A 24,177-nucleotide genomic window follows, 5' to 3' on the forward strand; every position below is an offset into this window, starting at 1 on the left:
GTGTGCACGTGCGTGTGTGCCCTAATCATTCACATATAGGTTTGAGGGAAGGGGATGAAGAATTAAGTGCCAAAGATTCAAATAATGCCATGTATAAGTTTGCATTGAGAGGTGAAAGTGGGAAGCCCATTGCGACACCATCAATTTGTTTAAAGAGTTGTTCCAGCTATCCCTGACTGAAAACAGTGCTTAAAGAGTATACAAATATTACTCCTCATTATGACACGAAATTTGACATTTTGTGCAGCAAAAAAAAAAAAAAAAAAAAAAGGCTGTTCGCCATCTTTAACAGAATAATTCAAATGATATTAAGGTTTAAAGCTGATTTCCTTCTTTCATTATCTTCCAAAAAAAACAGAATCCTGAAGGCAGCATGACAGGTGTCATCACACTACTGACTATGTTTCAAAGGACTCTCCCTCCCTCCCTGCTATCAGATTCTTCAACTACTACTTTAAACAATGATCCTACTAGGGCAACTCATGAAGAAACCACTAATTTATATAGCAATATGCAAAACCAACTAAACTAAAACTCAAGTTTCTTCACCCTCTAATTCAAAGATTATATGGCTCGCTTAAAATCATGACTAAAATTCCTCTAAGACTCATAGCTGATTGTATAAGCTCACCATCTTACCTATTATCTGAACACCTTGCTGGATTACAGAAGATCCACATCAGATACTTTGATTCCTTCATCAAGAATTCAGCCCATTTTGTTCAAAGAGACTGTTAATATTTCCATTTCATCAGTGATATGTCCTTCAAGTCCAGACATATTCTCTCTTTGCCAATTTACCAGTAGATGAAGTTCTGGGTAAAGTGCTTAAGGGCCAAAGTTGTATAACTGGGAGGAAACTTCCATTTAGCCTTTTAAGGAATGTGAAGGACTGGAGTTTCTGACCTAATGTCCAATCCTCACCTTCTCGTGGTGCACCCTGTTAGGTATCTACCTGGATACTGAACGAACGAGGATGGCCTGGCAATTTCAGATTTAGCCACCCAAATTGTATTCTTATGGCTTAAACCACAATGTAAAATGATGGTACAACATGACGGAATTTCATGCTGGCTGGTGCGTTGTCTGGATAAACAAGGCCCCCGTTGTTTATGTCAGGGAACTCGGGCAAAAAGCAGAAAATAAGCTACTGGAACAAATTCATCCCAACTGATCATCAAAGAGTTCAAGATTGGTACTATCAATGTAAAAACCATGAATGGAAGAAATGGAACTAGCAGAAGAAATGGATGAGTACCAGATCAACATAATAGGCGTGTCTGAAACAAAGAAGAGAAAAAAAGGTGAGATCTTTCTAAGCAAGACATACAAAACATTATATTCTGGCAATAACAAGCAGGGATAAAAGTGAGTAGCAAAAATATTCAACAGTAAATATGAAGTTATTCTTGTAAAAAGGCTTATACGCTGGTTAGACATGATAACTAAATCTTGAAGCCTGAAGCACTCAACGCTCTGTCACGTGGCCACAACTTTGCCATTGCTCCTAGGAAATTACCGGCCGAGAAACTAATTAATGATTCAGATTGAACGCGGGATTCACCACCTTCCAAACCACATCACCAACGATATTAGATTGGATGTAGTCTGTGTTCTCACAAAAGCAAAACCACCAAAAACCAACATATCCATTAGTGAATACAAGTCTCTACAGGGATTGAAGAAAAACAAAGAAATAGTTATCACCAAAGCGGATAAGGGGAAAGCCACTGTGGTACTCAATCATAATGACTACACAGGTAAGCTTAAGGCTTTACTATTAGATCGAGCTACTTACCTCCCCATTGAATACAATCTCACCAACTCACAAATTAGAAAACTCCATAGGCTACTTAAGAAAGTCACTTCTTGGCCTGTGGAGATTACTAACAGACTAAAACCATATAACCGTAGACCCCCCCGTATATATGGGCTCCCAAAAAATACATAAAGAAAGTGTGCCACTACATCCCATAGTGGATGCCATTGATTCCCCCACTTACAAACTAGCTAAACATTTAGCCAAAGCACTCTCACACTATACTGTCAACACAACATCACACATAAAAAACACAGCCCACTTCAAAGCCAGTATAGAAAACCTTACACTCCAACATAATGACATAATGGTCAGTTTTGACATCTCCTCCTTATTCACAAATGTTCCCCCTCAAAGAAAACTTAGAACTAATCCAAGCTAAATTTCCTCCCGATATCTCAGCCCTATTTCAGTTCACAATGAACTCAGGCTATTTCGTTTGGCAGGAAAAATTCTACTAAGAGATAGAGGGGACAGCCATGGGTTCAGCACTTTCTCCACCCTTGGCCAACTTCTTTATGGAGACTTTTGAAGAAAAAGACTTAAACTCTGGCCCACAAAAATCTACCATATGGCTTTGCTACGTTAATGATGTGTTTGCTATTTGGCAACATGGCCTGGATACACTCTTCTAATTCTTAACACACTTAAACAACCAACATCCTAGAATCAAGTTCACCCTGGAAAAAGAGAAAAACAATAGCCTCCCCTCCTAGACACACTAGTTACCCGCCAACCTGATGGAACCTTGGTTTTCTCAGTTTATAGAAAACCCACCCAAACAGGCAGATACATTCACCAATAATACCACCCCCCCTCTCACAACAATATGGAGTTATTAAGACACTATTCAACAGGGAAAAACTAATCTGTTCAAATGACCAAGCCCTAACTACTGAACTAAATCACATCCTTAACACTTTCTCAGCCAATGGCTATCCCCCCAAAAAAATCCAAAAAATACTAAAACCAGTTATCCCCCCCCTTCACAAAAAAGATTACTCTAAATCCATCACCATTCCCTACATCCAAAGCACCTCGGAAAAAATCAACAAAATCCTAAAAAAACATGACTTGACCTCTTGTTACAGACCATATAGAAAATTGGCATCCCTTATCCTCTCCACTAAAGACCAACCACTTCCCCTAGACCTACCTGGTGTATACCAGGTCCCTTGCAGCTGTAAATTGTCCTACTTTGGCCAAACAGGCAGGACAACAAATATCAGAATCTCAGAACACAAGGACTACATCCTACTTCACCGGTACAACCACTCTGGGCTTGCAGACCATGCTCTGGATAATCGCCACAGAATAAGGTGGAAGAAAGCCACAGTAATACACCACAGCAAGTTCAAATATGAAAGACTATTCATGGAATCAGCCTCAGCCCTTAGGAACATGCCAAACCTCAACAATTTTGGATGCATGAGACTGCCCCAAATTTGAAACATATATCAGAAGAACTTCAGCCCAAAGGCCAAGAATACCTAATATAGCCCGCCAGGGAGCACCATCAGGACTTTAAGAAAATGGTAGCTTCCTCACTTCGTTTCTTATTTGCTGTTATGTAGTACTTGCATGCACTTGTCTTTATCTTAAGTTCCCATGAAGATGGCAACATGATGTTGCCGAAATATCGGAAAGTATATATTAAAGTTCATGTAATTTATATTTCTAGTGTACGCTGTCAATTCCTTAAGTATTTAGTTATCGTTACTAATTATGAGTATAATCTTTTTGAATGGTAGACAATACCAAGTAGAGCGATGTGGACAAATATCAGAATGGGAAACTGGACAATGAGACTTATTTGTGCTTATGGTCTCCCAGAAGGTTCTACAAAGGAAGAAATGGAGGAATTTTTTAAGACATTAGCGAAGGCAGCAGGATCAATTAAAAAGGAAAAGTTGGTCCTTGTTGGAGATCTAAACAGCAGAGCAGGAAATGATTACCAGACATATAAATATGTTTTCAGAAACTTTGCAGAAATGCGTAAAATAATGGTAAATGTCTGTTGGATTTCTGTTCAGGACATGAATCAGTTATTACTAGCACCATGTTCCAACATAAAAAGGTGCACATATTCACACTGAGAGAAAATACAAGAAATATGAAAATTCTCATTGACTATGTTATAGTTGATTCTCGTAGACAGGCTTATACATTGGTTATGCATTACTAAATCACTTAAGGAATTGACAGCATGGATACGAATATAAATTAAATTACACTTTACTATTTCGGCAACGTCACAAATTTGTGACGTTGCCGAATACAAATTCAAATACAAATACAAATACAAATTCGAATTTGTATTTGCTACGGTGTATTACTGTAGCTTTCTTCCACTGTATTCTGTGGCGTGTATCCAGAGCATGGTCTGCAAAACCAGAATGGCTGTTTTTGTGAAAACGGATGTAGTCCTTGTGTTCAGAAATTCTGATATTCGCTGTCCTGCCTGTTTGGCCAAAGTAAGACAGTTTACAGCTGCAAGGGACCTGGTATACACAAGGTAGGTCTAGGGGAAGTGGTTGGTCTTTAGTGGAGCAGATAAGGGATGCCAATTTTCTGTATAGTCTGTAACAGGGTCAAGTCATGTTTTTTTAAGATTTTGGTAATTTTTTCCGAGGTGCCTCAGATGTAGGGAATGGTGATGGATTTACAGTAATCCTTGTTGTGAAGGAGGGGGAGGGGGGTTGTGGTTTGTTGGTTTCAGTATTTTTTGGATTTTTTTTTTGAGGTGGGGGGATAGCCTTTTGGCTGAGAAAGTGTTGAGGATGTGATTTAGTTCAGTGTTTAGGGCTTGATTTAGTTCAGTGTTTGATACACTCCTCCCTTCTTAACACACTTAAACAACCAACATCCCAGAATCAAGTTCACCTGGAAAAAGAGGAAAACAGCCTCTCTTTCCTAGACACACTAGTCACCCATAGGTCTGATGGAACCTTGGTTTTCTCAGTTTATAGAAAACCCACCCATACAGGTAGGTACATTCACCAACAATCCCCCCCCCCTCACAACATTACGGAGTGGTGAAAACACTATACAACAGGGCTAAACTAATCTGTTCTAACGACATGGCCCTAAACACTGAACTTAATCACATCCTCAACACTTTCTCAGCCAATGGCTACCACCCAAAAAAATCCAAAATATATTGAAACCAATAAACCACAATCTCCCCTTTCACAACAAGGATTACTCTAAATCCATCACCATTCCCTACATCTGAGGCACCTCGGAAAAAATTACCAAAATCTTAAAAAAACATGACTTGACCTACTGTTACAGACCATACAGAAAATTGGCATCCCTTATCCGCTCCACTAAAGACCAACCACTTCCCCTAGACTTACATGGTGTATACCGGGTCCCTTGCAGCTGTAAACTGTCTTACTTTGGCCAAACAGGCAGCACAGCAAATATCAGAATTTCTGAACACAAGGACTACATCCGTTTTCACAAGTACAGCCATTCTGGTCTTGCAGACCAATGCTCTGGATACACGCCACAGAATACGACGGAAGAAAGCTACAATAATACACTGTGGCAAATACAAATTCGAAAGACTATTTATGGAATCAGCCTCAGCCCTAAGAAACTCTCCAAACCTCAACAAATTTGGTTGTATGAGACTACCCCAAATTTGGGAGGCTTACATCAGCTGACCTTTAGCCCAACGGCCAAGAACGCCTACTTAGCCTGCTAGAGGGCACCATCAGGACTTTTAGGAGAACAATAGCGTCATCATCACTTCATTCTCAGTTACTGTGTTGTAGTGCTTACGTGCACGTGCCTTTTTTTGTAAGTTCCTTTTGAAAATGGCAATGTGATGTTGCCGAAATATCGGAAATATTTATTAAAGTGTAATTTAATTTATATTTGTATCTACGTTGTCAATTCCTTAAGTGATTTAGTTATGTTATGGTTGATAGTAATCTTTTCCCCCTGGTTAAGAACACAAGGGTATACAGAGAATTTGAAATAGAAAGTGATCACTATTTAGTTCTGAGTGGGATAAAAGAATCTCATATTGAAAAGAAGAGTGTGCAAGAAAGCTTCAAAATGAATCAAGGTTGAGCAGTTTTCAGAGGTGAACTGTAGACTGAAAATACACAAACATCATTGAAGAAAAAATGAAAGAGTCTGAAAACAAGAACCAAACCTTGGAGATTCAATATCAAATCCTGAAGAAAACTGACTGATTCAGCATGTGGTGAGGTTGTTCGTAAGGATAGAAAAATCATAACTCCATGATGGACTCAGTAAGTGAAAGAGGCAGTGAAGGAAAAGAAGAAAGTATATGGATAGTTCCTGGTAAGTAAGTCAAGCTTGTGCTCATAGAGAATACAGAGAAAATTGCAAGAAAGCGAAGCACTGTGTAAAACTAGCTAAACAAAAGTTGTGGGAAGACTTTGGTAAGAACACAGAAAATAATATCAGGAAGGTGCAAAAATATATAAAAAAAAAAAAATCAGCTAATGCTTTTTATTCTCGTGTAGGGAGAAAGTGAGGCTGTTTTAGTACTATGTAATTTTTTAAGACTGAGTGGCCAGTTCAATCTCCACTGGTAGCCAATCAGAAATAGCTAGTCCATGGCTCAACAAGTGCTGCCATCTCATGGTCCCTGACCCTAACATATATATATATTTTTTTTTTAATGTCCGAAATACTGTGGGTTCTATGGTTGATTTCCTTGCGTTTACGGGATGAAATACCAGAATTTCTGGGAGAAAAAACTCACTTGCCCATGCCAGACGTTGACTCACTCGGGAACTGGTCAAAAAAAAAAAGGCTTAGAAAAAGTTCTTCTAGTCGACATCTAGACTTGAACTTAAGTCTATCTTAGGGCGGTTTAGCTGCTGAAGAGTGCAAACACCGCTTCCACTGAGTTACACAAGCTCTGGTGGCAAAATATTCTGGATGCTATTGAAAAAGCTTAGAAATGGGGGAAAGAGTACTGCAAACGGAATCAGAGATGATAAAAGTGATGTGAAAACTGAAGATATTCTAGATGTCTGGAGTAATTACTTTGAAAGAGTGCTAAATGAAACAAGCAGTGTCTGCATGATGGTAGAAAACTCCTAACAGGAATGAGTCAGGAATACTTATCCATACTTGAAGTAGAAAAAGTCATCAAAAACCTGAAATGTGGAAAGGCAGCTGGAGTAGATGAAATTTTGCCAGAAACGCTCAAATATGGAGGTGTCAAAGTTTTACAGTGGCTGCATTCTGGTCCGGTGCGAGGCAGGAGCGGAATGGGAAAATGCTGCAGACAGAAAAGTAAAAGGGCGGAAAACTTAGAGTTTATGTTACAATTATACTGGAGGCAGAAAAAAATTAAAAAAATATATTAAATTTATATATACATATTTATAAAGTTAATTATATTTTATTCTAATTATATAAGTTCCAAATAATTATTTTTATTTTGATAATCCCTGGGACCAGTACCGTCGACAGGGTATAGTATAGAGGCAGTCTGCCTCATGGCTCTGCTTAACACTTGGGTGCTCACATCTGATCTGACAGATACATGCTAATTGTTAACATGAACATTCTTTAATCTATCTATTGCATGGGTTGAAGGTCATGAGTAGCTGCATGTGAGTATATTACGAATGCTATTTTGCACTTTTGTTGCTGTCAGTTTGGTTTAACACGTGTTATGCTAAGATTTGTGATATTTGACCCTGCGGAGGTCCTGGCAGATACTTGCTAATTGACATAGATATTTTGTTGTATAGGTTGAAGGTCATGACTAGCTGTGTGCGTATGTTACGAGTGATATTCCACACTTTTTTTATTTTTTTTTGTTATCAGTTTGGTTGAACATGTTTTTTTTGTAAAGGTTTGTGATATTTGATAGTAAATTGTATCTGAGAGATACCACGAGCTCCGATGTCAGTATAGCTCATAAATATAAATGGTCAGATTATTCATATGCTGAACAACAATGTGAAAATACGGCACAGAATATATATTAGAAATCTTGTAATGCAGTTAGTGTCAGAACAAATAAAAAGGCGTTCAGAAATCTCTACAGGTGTGAATAGGTCTTTACAACTGAAACTTCATCAATTTCAGACACAATTTGAAGGAAATTCTAATGACAGCATAGATACAGCACCCTCGACAAAAAGAAAAAGATGTTTTACGTGCTATGCATCCAAAACAAGTCGCTTATCAAAATATTTTTGCAAGCATTGTAAAATGTATTATGCTTTCAGCATAGCAATATTGTTTGTGATGACAGTTTTGTAAACCCAACTATTGATGATTCTGATTAATTAATGTTAAATGCATTTGTTTAGTTTTATTTTCTTTCATTATCGATGTTTGCGTTATTTTGTAACAAAAATTTTTATTCTTTATATTTCTTTGTTTCAATAATTTCTAGATTGTAACTGAAAATAAATAGACCATCATGTATTATGAAATAGAGAGCCAAAGGTTTATTTATCATACATGTCCTCTAGAACAGCACTTCCCAAACTGTGGGCCGCAAGTTTTGTTGAGGGAGCCATGAAATAATGAAAACAAATTTTAAATGTTTTAAGACTAAGTAGTTCTTTTTTTTTTTTAATCTTAAAAGAAACGCATTTAATTTTTATTATTTGTTATCTCTTTTATATTTTTTTTATATTTTAATGGAAAAAATCACACATTGGTGTTTGTTCGCAAATTTTGCTTCCTGCGTATTTCGGCGCTTAATGAATATTAGTAAATATATGCTTATTCATATAAGTTTCATTTCAAAGGTATTGATAAGAAGCACAGAAAAAGCTTACAAGCACAAAATCTTGAATATAAACTGTACTGAATATAAATACAATAAATATTATAATAATATATGTCCGTATTACGATTTTTTTTTCCGATGGGGGCCGTAAAATATTTTAATTTTTCCAAAGGGGGGCCCTTTACATCCATAAGTTTGGGTAGCACTGCTCTAGAAGATGTGCTTTACATTTATGGAAAATACTAAGGAAAGTGGTCTGGGGCTTGCTCAACCTTTACTACGAGTTGCCCATAAGGCACTACTTATGATTGCATTTGCCAAAACTTTTACTTTCTATATATTCGGCATGAAACTCTTGTAGTTTCTATATTCGGCTACGAAATAATGTTGGATTCAATATTCGCTTAATTTGTACCGTCATGTATTATATTAGCAATGTTTTTTCTTTATGTTTTTTGCATTTTAGCACATACGAGTAATGAATGTATCTCTCGGATATACCGCGTTGTATGCTGCAAAATTACCGATGCGAGCTCCTGAGTGTTGATAAGGGCACTCGTTCAGCCGTATTATGGCAACAATATTTTACAAAAAAAAAACAGCATTTAGTTTACTAAATAAAAAAAGGCACCATTTCTCATTGACAGTTAAATATGTGCTTATTATATTTTATTAATAAAAAAATTATAGTCATACATACTAAAACTAAACATTTTAGAACCCACTTATTAGATACTGAAGGAAACAACCCATAAAGTATCATAAACTTCTATAGTCTATATATATATATATATATTAAATTATATTATGTATGAATTCTCCTCGCTCCCCTGCAGTAAATATGCTCTCTACAACAGCAACTATACTGCAGAAACACGAAAAACAATTACTTTTATTATGTCACTGAATAAGGTTCACAGACATCTGCAGACTGTGTAATATATTTCTCAACAAATAGTGCAATTACAAATAGCTGGGAATATAAACACTAACTAATGAATTACATCTCCCTCCAAAAGAAACTACTATATAGACCCAAGCAAAACCACATGTTGCATTGGCAACATGTGGTTTTGCTTGACACTACCCCGACATGAACGTGTTAAAACTAAGAAATATATAGTGAATATATTTCAGATATTATGGAAATTGGTTTAAGAGAATTAGCATTTCCATTCAATCGTTGCGTTTTGTTTGGGTCGCACGATCTCTTGTTAATACCACACCAATCATATGCAATTCTTAATAGCTGCTTTTTCTCTATTGGTCTACAATCATGCACATCTTTCACTTCTCATTAGTAATTTGTCAAGGATTGTTCATTACGTATCTCAAGTCTTAAATTACTGTAATTTTTGCTTGATATAATGGGAAACAAGATGTCTATTTGGGTAGATAATTTTGACATTGTGTCACAAGGAAACCGCTCTCAAAGACAGAAGTGATGGAGAATAAAAGCTTCTTGGTAAGTTATACCCATTTTCAGTTTTTTTTTTCCTGAAAACTTTAGTTTCCGAAAATGCCTGCATATATCTCGGACCACGATTTTTTAGCTTTAATTTTGGGAAAAAAGTGCGAGTTATATTCGAGTAAATACGGTAATTTTTTTAGCTTTCAAATTCTTAAGTATGGATCGTTCGCTAAATACTGGATTTATAAAACACAGAAAAGAGAGCAATACAGCAGATATAGAAATAAGCAATTTCACTCCTCTCACTGATGATAAATTATTTATATTAAGTAAAAATGTATAGTATCTTTATAAATTTGGTTCTATTAAAAATAAATCATATTTTTTTGTTTAAATGTACATCTAAATTCAAATAAAACAGACATTTACAATGAAATATATTTTTATTTATTATTATTATTATTTTGATAAGGTACTTGGTAATAATGAAAATTAAAGAAGGGGTACACAGATATCTGAAGTTTCAGAAACACTGATCTATCCAAATATTTAGTCTGAAACATAGGTGTGTATATATATATATATATATATATATATACACTGTTCGTTTTCATAAATTCTGCTTCAAATTTGGAAGACGAAACAGCGTGATATGCACTTACATTTTTTTCAGCGTCATTTCAATTTTGAATGTGAAACATATTGAGTGTATTGTGTATTCTGTGTTTAAGTGGCTTTAGACAATTTTTGACTTTGTTTTTAATTGTGTACTTATTTTTGATAGACAAATAAAATTTTAAAGATAATAGTTTATAAATTATAAACATATTAATCAGAGGCGCATTTTGCTAAAATGCCAAAATCGCTTGTGGCAGCATACTTTACATCTTACATTGCCCTCAATAATTATAGTTAACCTTTAATTATCAAATTTTCAAATTATTGTATAAATTAATTATTTATAGTAAAAATCTGTAGAAGGCAACTGTTTTAAATCGATTTTTTAAAATAAGATTTAATTGTTTTAAAACTCTTAAAAATAATAAATTAACTCAAAATTAATAATTAATAGAAATAGAATAATTTATCAATAGGAAATTTATTGTCATTTAGATCAGTAATTTGAAAGAGAAAAAGTTATCAGGAGCTACTTTTCTCAAAAGGAAAAGAGAAATGGAAGAGCAAGTAAAGAAAGCAACAAGTGACATAAGGAGATTTGGAATTTGTGTGAGCAAGGTGTGCTCACCTTGCTCATACAATACAACGGGAGTCAGGAGCAGGTTTTTTGCATGGAGAGTGGCGAGTGATTGGAATACATTGCCCAAGAGTGTGGTGAGTGCAGAGACAGTAAATATATTTAAGGCCCAGTATGATAAGCTATGTGTATAATAGTAGACCTCCCATAATGAGTCTTTGACTCCATGAAGGTTTTTATAATAATAATAATTATTATTATTATAAAAACCTCATTTCATTTTCTTTGTAGCTATAGTCGTGTTGTTTTTAACTTGTTATTTTACGAACTCTTGCATATATTTGAAATTGTGCCCATTGACTACTATATGGAGTTTTACATTAATATTAAACAAGGTAATTTTTAATTTTATCTTGCTAATTAATTTGTTTTCTTAATGCAGTAAAATCGGATAAAAATTATTTTGTAAAGGGGCTAGACTTGGCAAATGATGATTCAATTCTAAATTTTTTACTTTGTTTTGGGCCCATACTTTATGAAAAAAATAAAGTTTTTTATGATTTCAGAAATAGACAAAAATGGCAGACCAGAGAAACAAAATGAAAACCCTTTCTGGTCATCAATACAGAAAAAGACGAGCAGAACAAGAAGTTATTCGAGCTTGGTAAGAAAACCAATTGCAGAAATTTTTAAAATTATCAGAAACAAGAGCAACGTTCCTGTGGAATCCCCCACTGACAATGAGTCTGAAAATTCGAATTTGTGTTTAGATGATAATCAGGCTCTTGAGAAACATCCAATAGCTTCGACTTCAAATACAAATACCTCAACACTAAATTAAGAGCTTTTTGATGATCCAGCTTTATGGCCAAACTTGTCCAATTCAATAATTGATATATTAGTAAAATGAGGTCCTCCTGCTGAATCAAAAGACCATGTATCGCATTATAATAGGATTTTGAGCAATGGAGAAACCATTAAAAGATCTTGGTTAATTTACTCAAGTTCAAAAAACTTAGTATTTTGTTTCTTCTGCAAATTATTTTCTAATATTCGAACTATGAACTTAATTTCGGAAGGAAATAACGATTGGAAACATATGTCCAGTTCTTCAGTGCCACGAAAAATCTCAAGAACATTTTAATCGTTTTGGAAAATGGATTGATTTGGAAAAGCGTTTAAAAAATGAAACTACAATTGATCACCATAAGCTAAAATTACTCAAAAAAGAACAAGAACACTGGATGCATGTTTTAAAATGCATAATATCGGTTATTAATTTTCTGGCAAAAGAAAACATTGCGTTCAGAGGAAGTTCAGATACTCTATATACAAATAATAATGGAAAATTTTTGAAACTGATTGAATTATTCGTCGAATTTGACAGCGTATTACAAAAACATGTAGAACGCATAAAAAACAATGAAATTCATTCATTATTTAGGGAAATGTATATAAAACGAAATCATTAATATATTGAGTAATGAAATTAAAACAAAATTGTATCTAAAATAATGAATGCTAAGTATTTTTCAATAATTGTTGATTGCACCACTGATATTTCGCGGCAGGAGCAAATTGTCCTTAATTGTAAGATATGTTTCTATAAAAGAAAAAAATGAAGAAACTCAAGATATTATACAAATAGAGGAAAGATTTCTAGATTTTATTAAAATTAAAAATACAACAGGAAGTGGTATGATTGAAGTAATTTTAAAATTATTAGAAGAAAAAAACTTAAATATTCAAAATATCCATGGTCAGGGATATGACAACGGGTCAAATATGAAGGGGAAGAATGCAGAGATACAAGCACTTTTAAGGAACAAAAATCCTACATCATTTTTTGTTGCGTGTTGTACGCATTCCCTGAACTTGGTATTGAGCGATGCAGCAAGCTGCAATGTAGATATGGTTTTATTTTTTTACATTATTCAGTCAATCTATAATTTCTTTTCTTCATCAAGTCATCGATGGGAAGTTCTTCTAAACCACATCCAAAATTTTACTTTAAAACCTTTATGCACGATGAGATGGGAAAGTCGCGTTGAAGGCTGTAAAAGCAATACGAAATCAAGTAAAAAAACTACATAAAGCTTTAATTTTCATCACAGAAGACAACAGCTTAATTGGGCAACAAGGCATTAAAACAAAATTAGAAGCTCGTTCGTTAGCAAAAAAAAAAATTAATTCTTTCAAGTTTATAATCGGCACATTTGTTTGGTATGACATTCTAACTGAAGTCAATGCATCTAGCAAACAATTGCAAAATATCTCTTGCAATATTATGGAAGCCTTGAAATCATTAAATGTCATGAAAAAATTCTTGACGTCATTCATACAGAAGCGAAAATAATTTTTTGAAAGTTAAGCACCAAGCCCATAACTTTGCTCTAAATATTGGGTTAAATGCTGATTTCCCAACTAATGACAGCACACGAACTCGACATGTAAAAACTCAATTCGATTATGAATGTCCTGATGAATCAATTACTAATTTTGAGCAACAGTTTCAAATTAATTTTTTTAAATGTAATTCTTGATTCAGCAATAACATCAATTACTGAGAGATGTGAACAGCTAAATAAATATGAATCAATTTTTGGGTTTCTCTTTAACATTGGTAACGTAAAATTTGATAATGATACAGTAAAAAAAGCTTGTTTCAACTGAGAAACTGTTCTGTCTGATGGTGATCAAAAAGATATTTCAGCAATAGATTTATTAGATGAATTAAAGATATTGTCTCGTAGGATATCAAATAATTATTCTCCCAAAGAAGTATTAAATTATATTTGTGCAAATAACTACATAAGTCTTTTTCCTAATGTGTACACATCGCTACAAATTCTTTTAACAATCCCAACTACAGTTGCAAGTGGAGAGCACAGTTTTTCTAAATTAAGACTTATTAAAAATTATTTGAGGTCCACAATGTCCCAAGAGAGATTAAATGGCTTAGCCACTTTATCTATTGAAAATGATATAGCAGAGACATTAGATCTAGAAGTAATGAAGTCTTTTGCCGAAATTAAGGCTAGAAAGGTTTCTTTTTTTATAAATAATTAAAACTGTTAATTCTTGATTTAGATTTTTTTCATATTTGTTTTGTCATATTTAATGTGATTTATGTAATATTTATAAATTGTGTTAAACTTATACACTCATTATATAATAAACAAAATATTTTATTTATTTATTAGTATTATTTATTTATTCACTATATATATATATAATTTTTATATATACATATACAATTTCAACTGAAGGGCAGAAAAAAAAAATCTTGCCCAAACTCAGAAATTTGCTCAGGCTGGCACTGACTGCATTGCATAAATCAGAAGGCCTGGTCAGGGAGGAATTCCAGATGATTGAAGCACAGCTCACATAGTACCCTATAAAAAGGGAAATAAAACAATGCAAGAATTACAGAGGTATTTCACTACCGAGTGTTACTGGTAAGAAATATGTAAGTATACTTGAGAAATGGCTAATAAAAATTGTGGAAGGGAAGCTTGATGAAGAACAAGCTGGATTCAGGCCAAATAGATTGTCAAGATTAGATTTTCACTTTAAGATAAATAGCTGAGATATATTGGGAATATAATCAGGATTTGTATTTAAGTTTTGTTAATCTGGAAAAGCCATATGACAAGATGCTAAGAGGAAAGCTCTTCAAAATGCTACAGTTATATGGTGTAAATGGGACATTATATCAAGCAAATATAACAAGCAATGCATAGTCTCTATTTAAGCTGTGAGTCAGCAGTTAGTCTTGAAGGAGATACAGTAAGATTGTTTGAGTTAAAATGAGATATGCAATGAGGATGCACATTATCTCCACTGTTACTCATCATTTATATGAATCATATTATGAAGAAAAATGGTATTAAATCTGATATCAAAATTGGAGATGTTTATCTCAGCTCTTTACTTTATTCAGATGATGTTATACTTTTGAATAAATAATGTACAAGATTCCCTGACTAAATTGAATAACTGCTGTAATAAATTGAGTACGAAAATCAGAAATTAAAAAGACAAAAACGTTGAAAACAGGTAGAAACGCTGAAAACATCAACTGTACTGTTATCCTGAATGGAGAACCTATAGAACAAGTAAAACGTTTCAGCTATTTAGGCACATCTTTTAATGTAGATGGCAAATTAAATACGGAAATAGACAACAGAATTAGTAAAGCTGGTGTGGTAGGAAGTCAGCTGAATAAATTTATGTGGAATAAGAAAAAAATTTGTCAGAACTCTAAATTTTAACTTATGGATCTGAGAGCTGAGTTAAAAATAAAACATTGTTCAAAGATTGGAGACCTCTGATATGAGAGTTCTGAGAAAGATTAGTGGAGTGAACAGATGGCATCAATGACAGTATCATATCAAAAATGAGGATATTAGGAAAGAACTTGCCATTGTTAGCATTCAGGAATGTGTTACTAGCACTAATCTCAGGTGGTATGGTCACTTAAAAGGAAGGGGAGGCAGAAAGATTAGCAAAAGAAGTGTTGGCAGGGAAAAGAGCCAGAGAAAAACCAAGATGTAGCTGGATTGACACAGTAAAAAAGTGCCTTAGAAGACAGAAATATAAAATCTGATAATGTTAGTCTTGATAGATAAGATTAATTTGGAGGAAAATTGTTGATCGAAAGTTAGTAACAGTGTAACTTTTTCATGTAGTACTATCATAATTATCCTGTACATTCCATGAAGGTACATATCAGGAATTTGATGATGATGAAGTTGTGAGCTTTCTTTAAGATCTCTTTTCATCATATGTCACAAGAATGTCCATAAACAACTTTTTGACCTAGCAATGAGAGCCCTTATTGCTCCCTTATCCAGATCTATTTACAGAGAACTTTGAAAGAAAAAAAAAAGTTTTCTTGTTTAGCCAACCCAAAATTTACCATTTGGTGGAAATATGTTGATAAAAATATTTATTATTAGATTTAAATAACTTTCTAAATTCTCTAAACTTCTTTGTTCCAAAAATTCAATTCACTTTAAAGAGAGAGAGAGAGTAAAAAAAAAAAAAAAAGATAAACCTTTTCTTGATGTTCTGATCTCGAACAGAAAATTTACTGAAACCTTACAGATGCTGGACACTATCTTCATTCCTTTTATCTTCAACATCCATCACAAAAAAAAGTCTCATATTAAAAAACAAGCAGTTTCCATTTTTAAAAGAAAAAGATACACAGAAAAAAATCCCAATTTCTCATTTGTCTTAAAAAGATATTCAAGTAGCACTGACCAGAAAATACTATTTTCTAATCCTCCTACACAGAAAAATCCTAACATTCATTATAGTAATTCGAAATCCAGTTTGCAGAAGAAAAAAATCATCTTTCATCATGACAATGCACCTGCCCACAAAGGTGTGGTCAAGTGCAGAGAAAAGAAACCAACAGGTATTCCCCTAATAATGGCGAGCAATGAGAGATGAGTCACAAAGCTGAATTCAGCATTCCCAGAGGACATCTAGCAAATGTCACATTTAGAAATTGTTCCATCGGCTGATGGCATCGCAAGTTCCCCTGAATCAAGAACTCTATGAAGTTGCCCATTATATTATCCAGTAGTCAGTAATCCCCTGTTTAAATGTTCAGGTGCTTATAATTTCCATGATTTTGTGATCTACTTTACACACGGACATTCAAAAGTTTAGGAATCAAAACATTGCAGCAATGTGGCAAACAGAAGAGAAAAAAAAATTCAGAACTCATCTTGTTTACACATAAATTACATCATCAATTGGCATAAGGCCAACATGCCCTTTCATAAGGAAACTTTCTTTCACAATGAATCAAAGAATCCAGTATCATCATTCATTCACATAACTCCATTCACATAACACATCACTGGTTCCTTATTTTTTGATTGTTAATCCTCAGTTTATCAGAAATTATTAATTCATTTTAACTTATAATCCTCACTTAATATAGCACCTAGAGAAGCTGCTTGTCCATAGTCAAAAGTGGTAAGTACATGCTGCACTGTTATTAGAGCTAACAATTAATAAACACAGTCTTCATATACAGAAAGACTTATGTATTGTTGATTATCATAATAGTGACTTCACAGTATAATTGGGGTCGTGATTTTGTGATCAACCTCAAAACAATACCAATTTTGGAAATAATGAACAACATCGACAGCGATATAACCCACTAATAACATTTGTTTAGATGTTGTCTGTATTCTGACAAATTCCAAACCTCTCAAGGGAAACATTCTTCCACCTAAAGAAATAATAGCACTAAAAAGTTATACAGAAATAAACAAAAAAAAATTATTATAATAACAGCAGATAATGAAAAAACAACTATCATTATGGCCAGAAATTTAGTAATCTTCTTAAGGATTCCTTTACATATTAGATTATAGATTGAGATCCTACGAAATCTCAAAGGGAAAAAAATGGATAAATTATTAAAAAGAAAATTATCAAAAAGTGAAAACCTTATCATGTCAAACCATCCAGGATATATCGGGCCTACATGGCTACAAATCTAATACTCCCCTTTGGGGGGGGGGGGGATTAGTATTGTGAATTTTGTGGAAAAGCCACATTTATTCACCAGATTCACCATTTATTCTGATTATTTCATATGGAAAATGAAAATTTACAAACAGCTATTCTCGTGGAAGCCAAACAGGCAGGACAGCTAATATCAGAATTTCAGAACACAAGGACTACATCCGGTTTCACCAATACAGCCACTCTGGTCTTGCAGACCATGCGATGGGTACCCACCATAGAATACGGTGGAAGAAAGCCACGATAATATACCGTAGTAAATTCAAATACGAAAGGCTATTCATGGAATCAGACTCAGCCCTAAGAAACAATCTAAACCTAAACAAATTTGGGTGCATGAGACTGCCCCAAATTTGGGAAGCCTACATCAGAAGACCTTCAGCCCAGTCGGCCAAGAATACCAACATTGCCCACTAGGGGGTACCATCAGGACTTTTAGGAGAAAGAATAGCCTCTTGCTTCAATCCTCATTTACTGTGTGTTGTGCTTGCGTGCATGTGTCTTGTATTTAAGTTCCTGTGATAATAGCAACGTGACATTGCCGAAATACTGGAAGTGTATTAAAATTTATTTCAATGTATATTCTATTGTATGTTTCAGCCAAGAATACCAACATTGCCCGCTAGGGGGGGCACCATCAGGACTTTTAGGAGAAAGAATAGCCTCCTGCTTCGTTCTTCATTTACTATGTGTTGTGCTTGTGTGCACGTGTATTTAAGTTCCTGTGATAATGGCAACGTGACATTGCCGAAATATTGGAAGTGTATTAAAATTTGTTTTAATGTATATTCTATTGTACGTAGTAATTTCCTTAAGCTATTTAGTAAGAATATAATCCCCCCCCCTCCCCGAAACCATTAGCATACTTCTATATGGAATATTGTAAGTGAAAAACAAGCACTCAATACACTGAAGCAAATAATATCACTATGTTATGTTGATGATGTTTGCTATTTTGCCTTATGGCCTATATACATTAGTACATTTTAGCATATCTTAATCGCAACATTCAAAAATAACCTATATGAAAAGAGAAAGAAAGAAACAATTCTCTCCCCTGTTAGAAGTTTCTCCACTTGATTATACTAGAAATTAAAGATACCAAGAAATTATACACTTGGTTTAATCTTTTATCCAAGTATAAGCAAACAAAGTTTGTACCTGAAGTATTTTCAGGACTGGGGCAACTCGTATATAGAAGCTAATGCATTATGGATTACTAAGGCAAGTGATGTGATGTCATTAGCTTCTATATATGAGTTAACCCAGTCCTGAAAATACTTCAGACGCAAACTTTGTTTGCTTGCACTTGGATAAAGGATTAAACCAAGTATATAATTTCTTGGTATCTTTAATTTATAATTCTCTTCTCACTCCCCTACAGACAATGGTGCATTATTCTTTTCCATTTATAGAAAAACTACATTATTCCAGCAGATTTTCACATCAGCAATCACATTACCACCTATCCCAACAGTATGGCATCTTCAAAACACTTACACAGAGACTGGGCTATTTATTCAAATCACACAGCCTTGAAACTGAGCTCAAGGTACCTTTGCAATACTGCATGCCTACCCTGTTCCTCCTGCAATCAACATACACGATCACAACAAATCCATTCCCATCCATTTTATTCAGGGTACATCAGAAAAGATATCTAATGCTCTCTGCAAATATAATCTCCATACCATTTTCAAACCACTTATTCAGCTTGCTACTTTCATCCTCTTGCACATACTGGAGCATGCAAAGTTCCTTGTGACTGTAGATTAGCCTATTTTAGACAGACTGGTAAATATCTGCCAATAATTATATAGAATTCTATATATAAAATTCTATATATAGAATTTAGCTTTGATATAGTTTCTAAATAATTAATTAATTTGTAATTTTATTTGTATTTTTTTTTTCACTAGAGGTCATGCCAGTAGAATAACCGGTGATCAATTCATTGTTTCTTAAATGTAACTCAGCTTGTCCTCGTGTATATATATATATATATATTTTTTTTTTTTTTCACTAGAGGTCATGCCAGTAGAATAACCAGTGATCAATTCATTGTTTCTTTAGTTTACTGTGTGAAATCTATTATTATTATTATTATTATTACGGGTATCTCCATGGAGTCAGTAGACTCATCGCGGGAGACCCAAACTAGCAAAACAATATCTGTCATATCTCTTCTTGAATTCATTTACAGACGAAGAGCTCACAACTAAGTCAGGCAATGAATTCCACTCATTCACCACCCTCCAGGCAAAAAACCTTGTTCTGACACCTTTGTTAACCACACTCTTCTTTAATTTCCAGAGATGACCTCTTGTTCTTCCATCACTATCACACAGCTGAAACATTTCCCCTGCATCAATCCTATAAAAACCTTTTAGTAATTTGAATGTTTCTATCATATCACCTCTTCTTCGCCTATCAACCAATCTCTGCAATCCACAAGCTCTCAATCTATCAATGTAGGGAGTATTTTTTATATCACTCACCAACTTGGTCACTCTTCTCTGAACCCTCTCCACAGCCTCCTGATCTCCAAGGAATCCAGGTGACCAGACCTGAGCACAGTAATCCAAATGTGGAAGTATCAATGCTTTATAAAGGGGAATAATAACCTCTTTATCTCTGGATGTCAGTGTGTTCCTCAACAACCAAGTAATCCTATGTGCAATCTTGGACACCTTAGCAATGTGTCCTCTGAACTTCATCTCCCTATCTACCAATACCCCTAAGTCCCTAGCCTCATCAATCTCTTGGAGTACCTTTCCATCGATGTAGTACACAGCTGGTAATCTTTTAATCCCAAAATGCATGACTTTACACTTTTCCACATTGAACTGACATCCATTTTCTTTTGCCCATTTTACCAGCTTATTTAAATCCTCCTGCAAACTTTCAACATCAGCTTGATTTTTTATTGCACTACACAACTTTGCATCATCAGCAAACAACTGAATATCTCCCTTTAAGCCGTTTCCTATATCATTTATATACAAATTAAACAACATTGGCCCAAGCACAGAGCCCTGAGGTACACCACTGGTCACCTGCCTCATTCTGGACTCGGCTCCTCCATACACCACCTTATGGTATCTCTCCCTGAGCCATTCTCCTATCCATATCACCAATTTAATATCCATTCCCATCTGCTCCAATTTGCGTAACAGTGTTCTATGGGGTATCCTGTCAAAAGCCTTAGCAAAATCCAGAAGTACCACTGTGTAGCCAGTTCCTTTGTCCAACTTGGATGTTATTCTATTATGAATAGTTAATAGATTGCTAAGGCAGGATCTACCTTTAACAAAACCATGTTGGCCTCTATAGAGTATCATATCCTGATCCACCCATTCTTGAATTTTGTCTTTAACCAACTTTTCCAATACTTTTACCACTACTCCTGAGATGGTGATTGGTCTGTAATTCAATACCGCAGTTTTAGAGCCACCCTTATGCAAAGGAACCACTTTGCCTAACTTCCACTCCCTAGGGACCATACCAGAGTTCAAACTTAAATTAAATATCCAGGTAAGAGGGGTTGACAATTCATTTGCACATTCACGCAACACCCGAGCTGATATTCCATCTAAGCCTACCGCAGTGTTTGCATTTAAGTTTTGCAATATATTTAATACCTCTGATTCTTTAGCTTCAATTCTCACATTAGGTATTGCTATAGGTATAGAGATATCCTCACTTGGGTGATAGACTTTTGAGAAGTGATCACTCAGTAACTCGACTATTACATCTGATTTTGTCACCTCAATACCATCAGCACCCACTAAGGTTATCCTTCCGAAGTCATTCTTCCTCTTACTTGCCACATAGCGGAAGAACTCTTTGGGATTACCCTTGATCTCTTTGGCTAAGGTCTTCTCATAATCTGATTTAGCTTTTCTTACTATGCTGGTAACCTTCCTAGCTTGAGCCTTGTACTGCTCATGGGTGTCCTGATCGCCCTTCTCCTTGTAAATTCTCCATAACATTTTCTTTTTTTGCAGTTCAAGCTTGATACTACTGCTCATCCATCTAATGCCTGCCTTGTTTGACCTCCTGACCATAGGGACACAATCTGATATTGCTTTCCTCAGATACCCGCTGATTTTATCCCAAGCACTGCTAACATCTTTCCCTTGCAATATGTTTTGCCATGGGATGGCTGCAAGCTCACTCCGAAGCTTGTTATAATTGCCTAACCTGTAGTTCCGTATATACCCCTTCTTAATAGAAAAATCCACAGATTTTGCAACCTCCCAAGTCAATACCACATGATCGCTTTCACCAACTGGAGGTAACGAGGACACCTTTCTTATGCATATATCCTCTGAACCAATAACCAGGTCCAACACTCTCACACCACGTGTCCCTTCAGTTACGTGCTGTTTCAAGTAATTATCTCGTAGAAGATGTATGAACTCCATTTCCTTTTTGCTACGAGATATTTCCTCCTTCCAATTGATATCACCATAATTAAAATCCCCCATAATAATCACTAAGCCTTCACTCATTGCACTAAGTTGCTGATGCATGAATTCAATATCTTCCCCCGTACTCCCTGGCCTATAGCAGCATCCAACTCTATATTTGGTTGCGTTGGTCACTATTTCGCACCAGACTGCCTCAAATGAACTCTCATTCACATGTCTATCATCATGATATACTACTTTCTTTGGCTGCAACACATCGGCTATCATCAACAGTACTCCTCCTCCTGTTCTATCTTCTCTATCCTCCCTGAAAATACTGTACCCTTCACATTCAATTCCAGTGACCACATCTTCTGCTGACAGCCAAGTTTCACTAATGCCTACAACTTTTGGTGAGATTTCACTGACTAATGCCAAAAATTCTTCTCTCTTATTTCGAATGCTTCTAGCATTGGTATACAAAAATTGCAGATTCCCTCTAGATCTTGTACCGGCTTTAGAACTGATATATAAGTCACTAACTACCGTAGTCCTATGCCGATTTTTATCCCCTCTCTTCTGCAATTTATTCTGCCTATAAGGATCAATAAATACACAATCAGTGCTAAAGTTTCTCTCTCTTACACTCAACCTTTTCAATATTAGTTTCCCTGCCCAATAACTTCAACCTGTTCAGAAAACAATAACTCCTTCAATCGCTTATGTCCTTCCATGTTAAGATGCAGTCCATCTCTAGCATACAACTGCCTTTTTCCTTCAAACACACTCCAAACATCAACAAACTCCAGACCTCTTTTTCTGCACATTCTTGCAATCATATCATTCATTATCATTGCTCGTCTACTTAACTCGTAATTGTCAAAACGAGGCAGCACGCACACTATTCTCCCATTGACACTTTTCCTCTTCACAATATCTAATAATGTTCTTATATCTTTTCCTACCCGATTTATACTACCTCTCAGGTCATTCGTACCCACCATAACTATCATCTTGTCTGTTTCATGCCCTCTCTTTATCGCTAAAGCCACTCTTTCTATTGTCCCATCAGCCCAGCACTCCTCATGCATACCACTCTCCATACCCTTAATCATAGAATCACCATATATTTTACCACTCTTAACTTCATTCAAGTCCACACTCATGGACTCATTCTCTACACTATTCAGCATGACTCTCCCAGCTTCATTACTCAACTCTCTATTACTTACCCCCCCCCCCACTCTCACTACATCTCATTTCTTCTAGGCCACTTGTGGTTTTATTATGTTGACTCCCAATCACTCCCATACTATTTATTACTGAATCATTCAAAGACTCACCCATATGTAATCCTGTTCTAGTTACTTCAGCTAAAGTAATCTCTATAGTCCTAATTTCTCTGTTTAACACATTAAACTCAGCTTTAACTTCCAGAATCTCCTTACCGATCACTTCCACTTCCTCATGAAGAAGATGAAGGTCATTTTTCATTTTCATAAACTCCCGCCGAAGTTCTTCCGCTACGGTCCCGATGTCTGCTTCCATTCCTAAACGCTCCAGCCTATCCCGACACTTCTCACATACGTCGACATTTTCTTTCTTCTCATTTTTCCAGACCGACCACAGATCCTTCACATTTTTCGGTGCATACATGTAGCAGTTTCCGCACCGCATCCATTGCGAAAAATCTAACGCTGAGCCAGCCTTTCGTGTAGTAGTAGAAGTCCTGCGCGCCGCTGACGTACGTTTCTTGTTGGACGCCATCTTTACACGTTGTTATAGTGAAACAAACGGCAGTGAAAACACAATATATACAACACAGTTCTAAACAATAATACCACTGAAGGACACTTGTTTCTAACCGATGCACAATTGCAGCATAATTTGTGACAAAAAGCCACACTATATTTAACTTTAAAAACACGTTTTCTAGACTAGCTAAACTCGACCGCCACATTTACCAAGGACACTAGCGCCACCCAACTCAAATCTAACTCAGCTTGTCCTTGTATATTTGTATATACTCCAGATAATGAC

At 35.2% G+C, this 24,177-nt stretch overlaps 2 protein-coding genes across 2 annotated transcripts in view; one reads left to right on the top strand and one right to left on the bottom strand.

Annotated features, from left to right (window-relative positions):
* Positions 1 to 11,769: 11,769 nt before the first annotated feature.
* Positions 11,770 to 24,177, top strand: part of LOC150102732 (protein ZBED8-like) — a 120,241-nt gene continuing 107,833 nt past the window's right edge. The window contains exon 1 of the mRNA XM_090398728.1: positions 11,770 to 11,834. Within this exon, the coding sequence (XP_090254854.1) occupies positions 11,770 to 11,834 (65 nt within the window). The remainder of the gene's footprint in view (positions 11,835 to 24,177) is intronic.
* LOC150102733 (uncharacterized) overlaps positions 14,450 to 24,177 on the bottom strand; it is a 258,688-nt gene continuing 248,960 nt past the window's right edge. The window contains exon 6 of the transcript XR_016548924.1: positions 14,450 to 14,565. The gene's annotated coding sequence lies outside the window, so the exon portion shown is untranslated. The remainder of the gene's footprint in view (positions 14,566 to 24,177) is intronic.

This window comes from Typopeltis vanoorti, chromosome 10 (assembly GCF_054136105.1).
Source record: "Typopeltis vanoorti isolate ZY-2024b chromosome 10, IOZ_Tvanoo_1.0, whole genome shotgun sequence".
NCBI classification, from domain to species: Eukaryota; Metazoa; Arthropoda; class Arachnida; order Uropygi; family Thelyphonidae; genus Typopeltis; species Typopeltis vanoorti.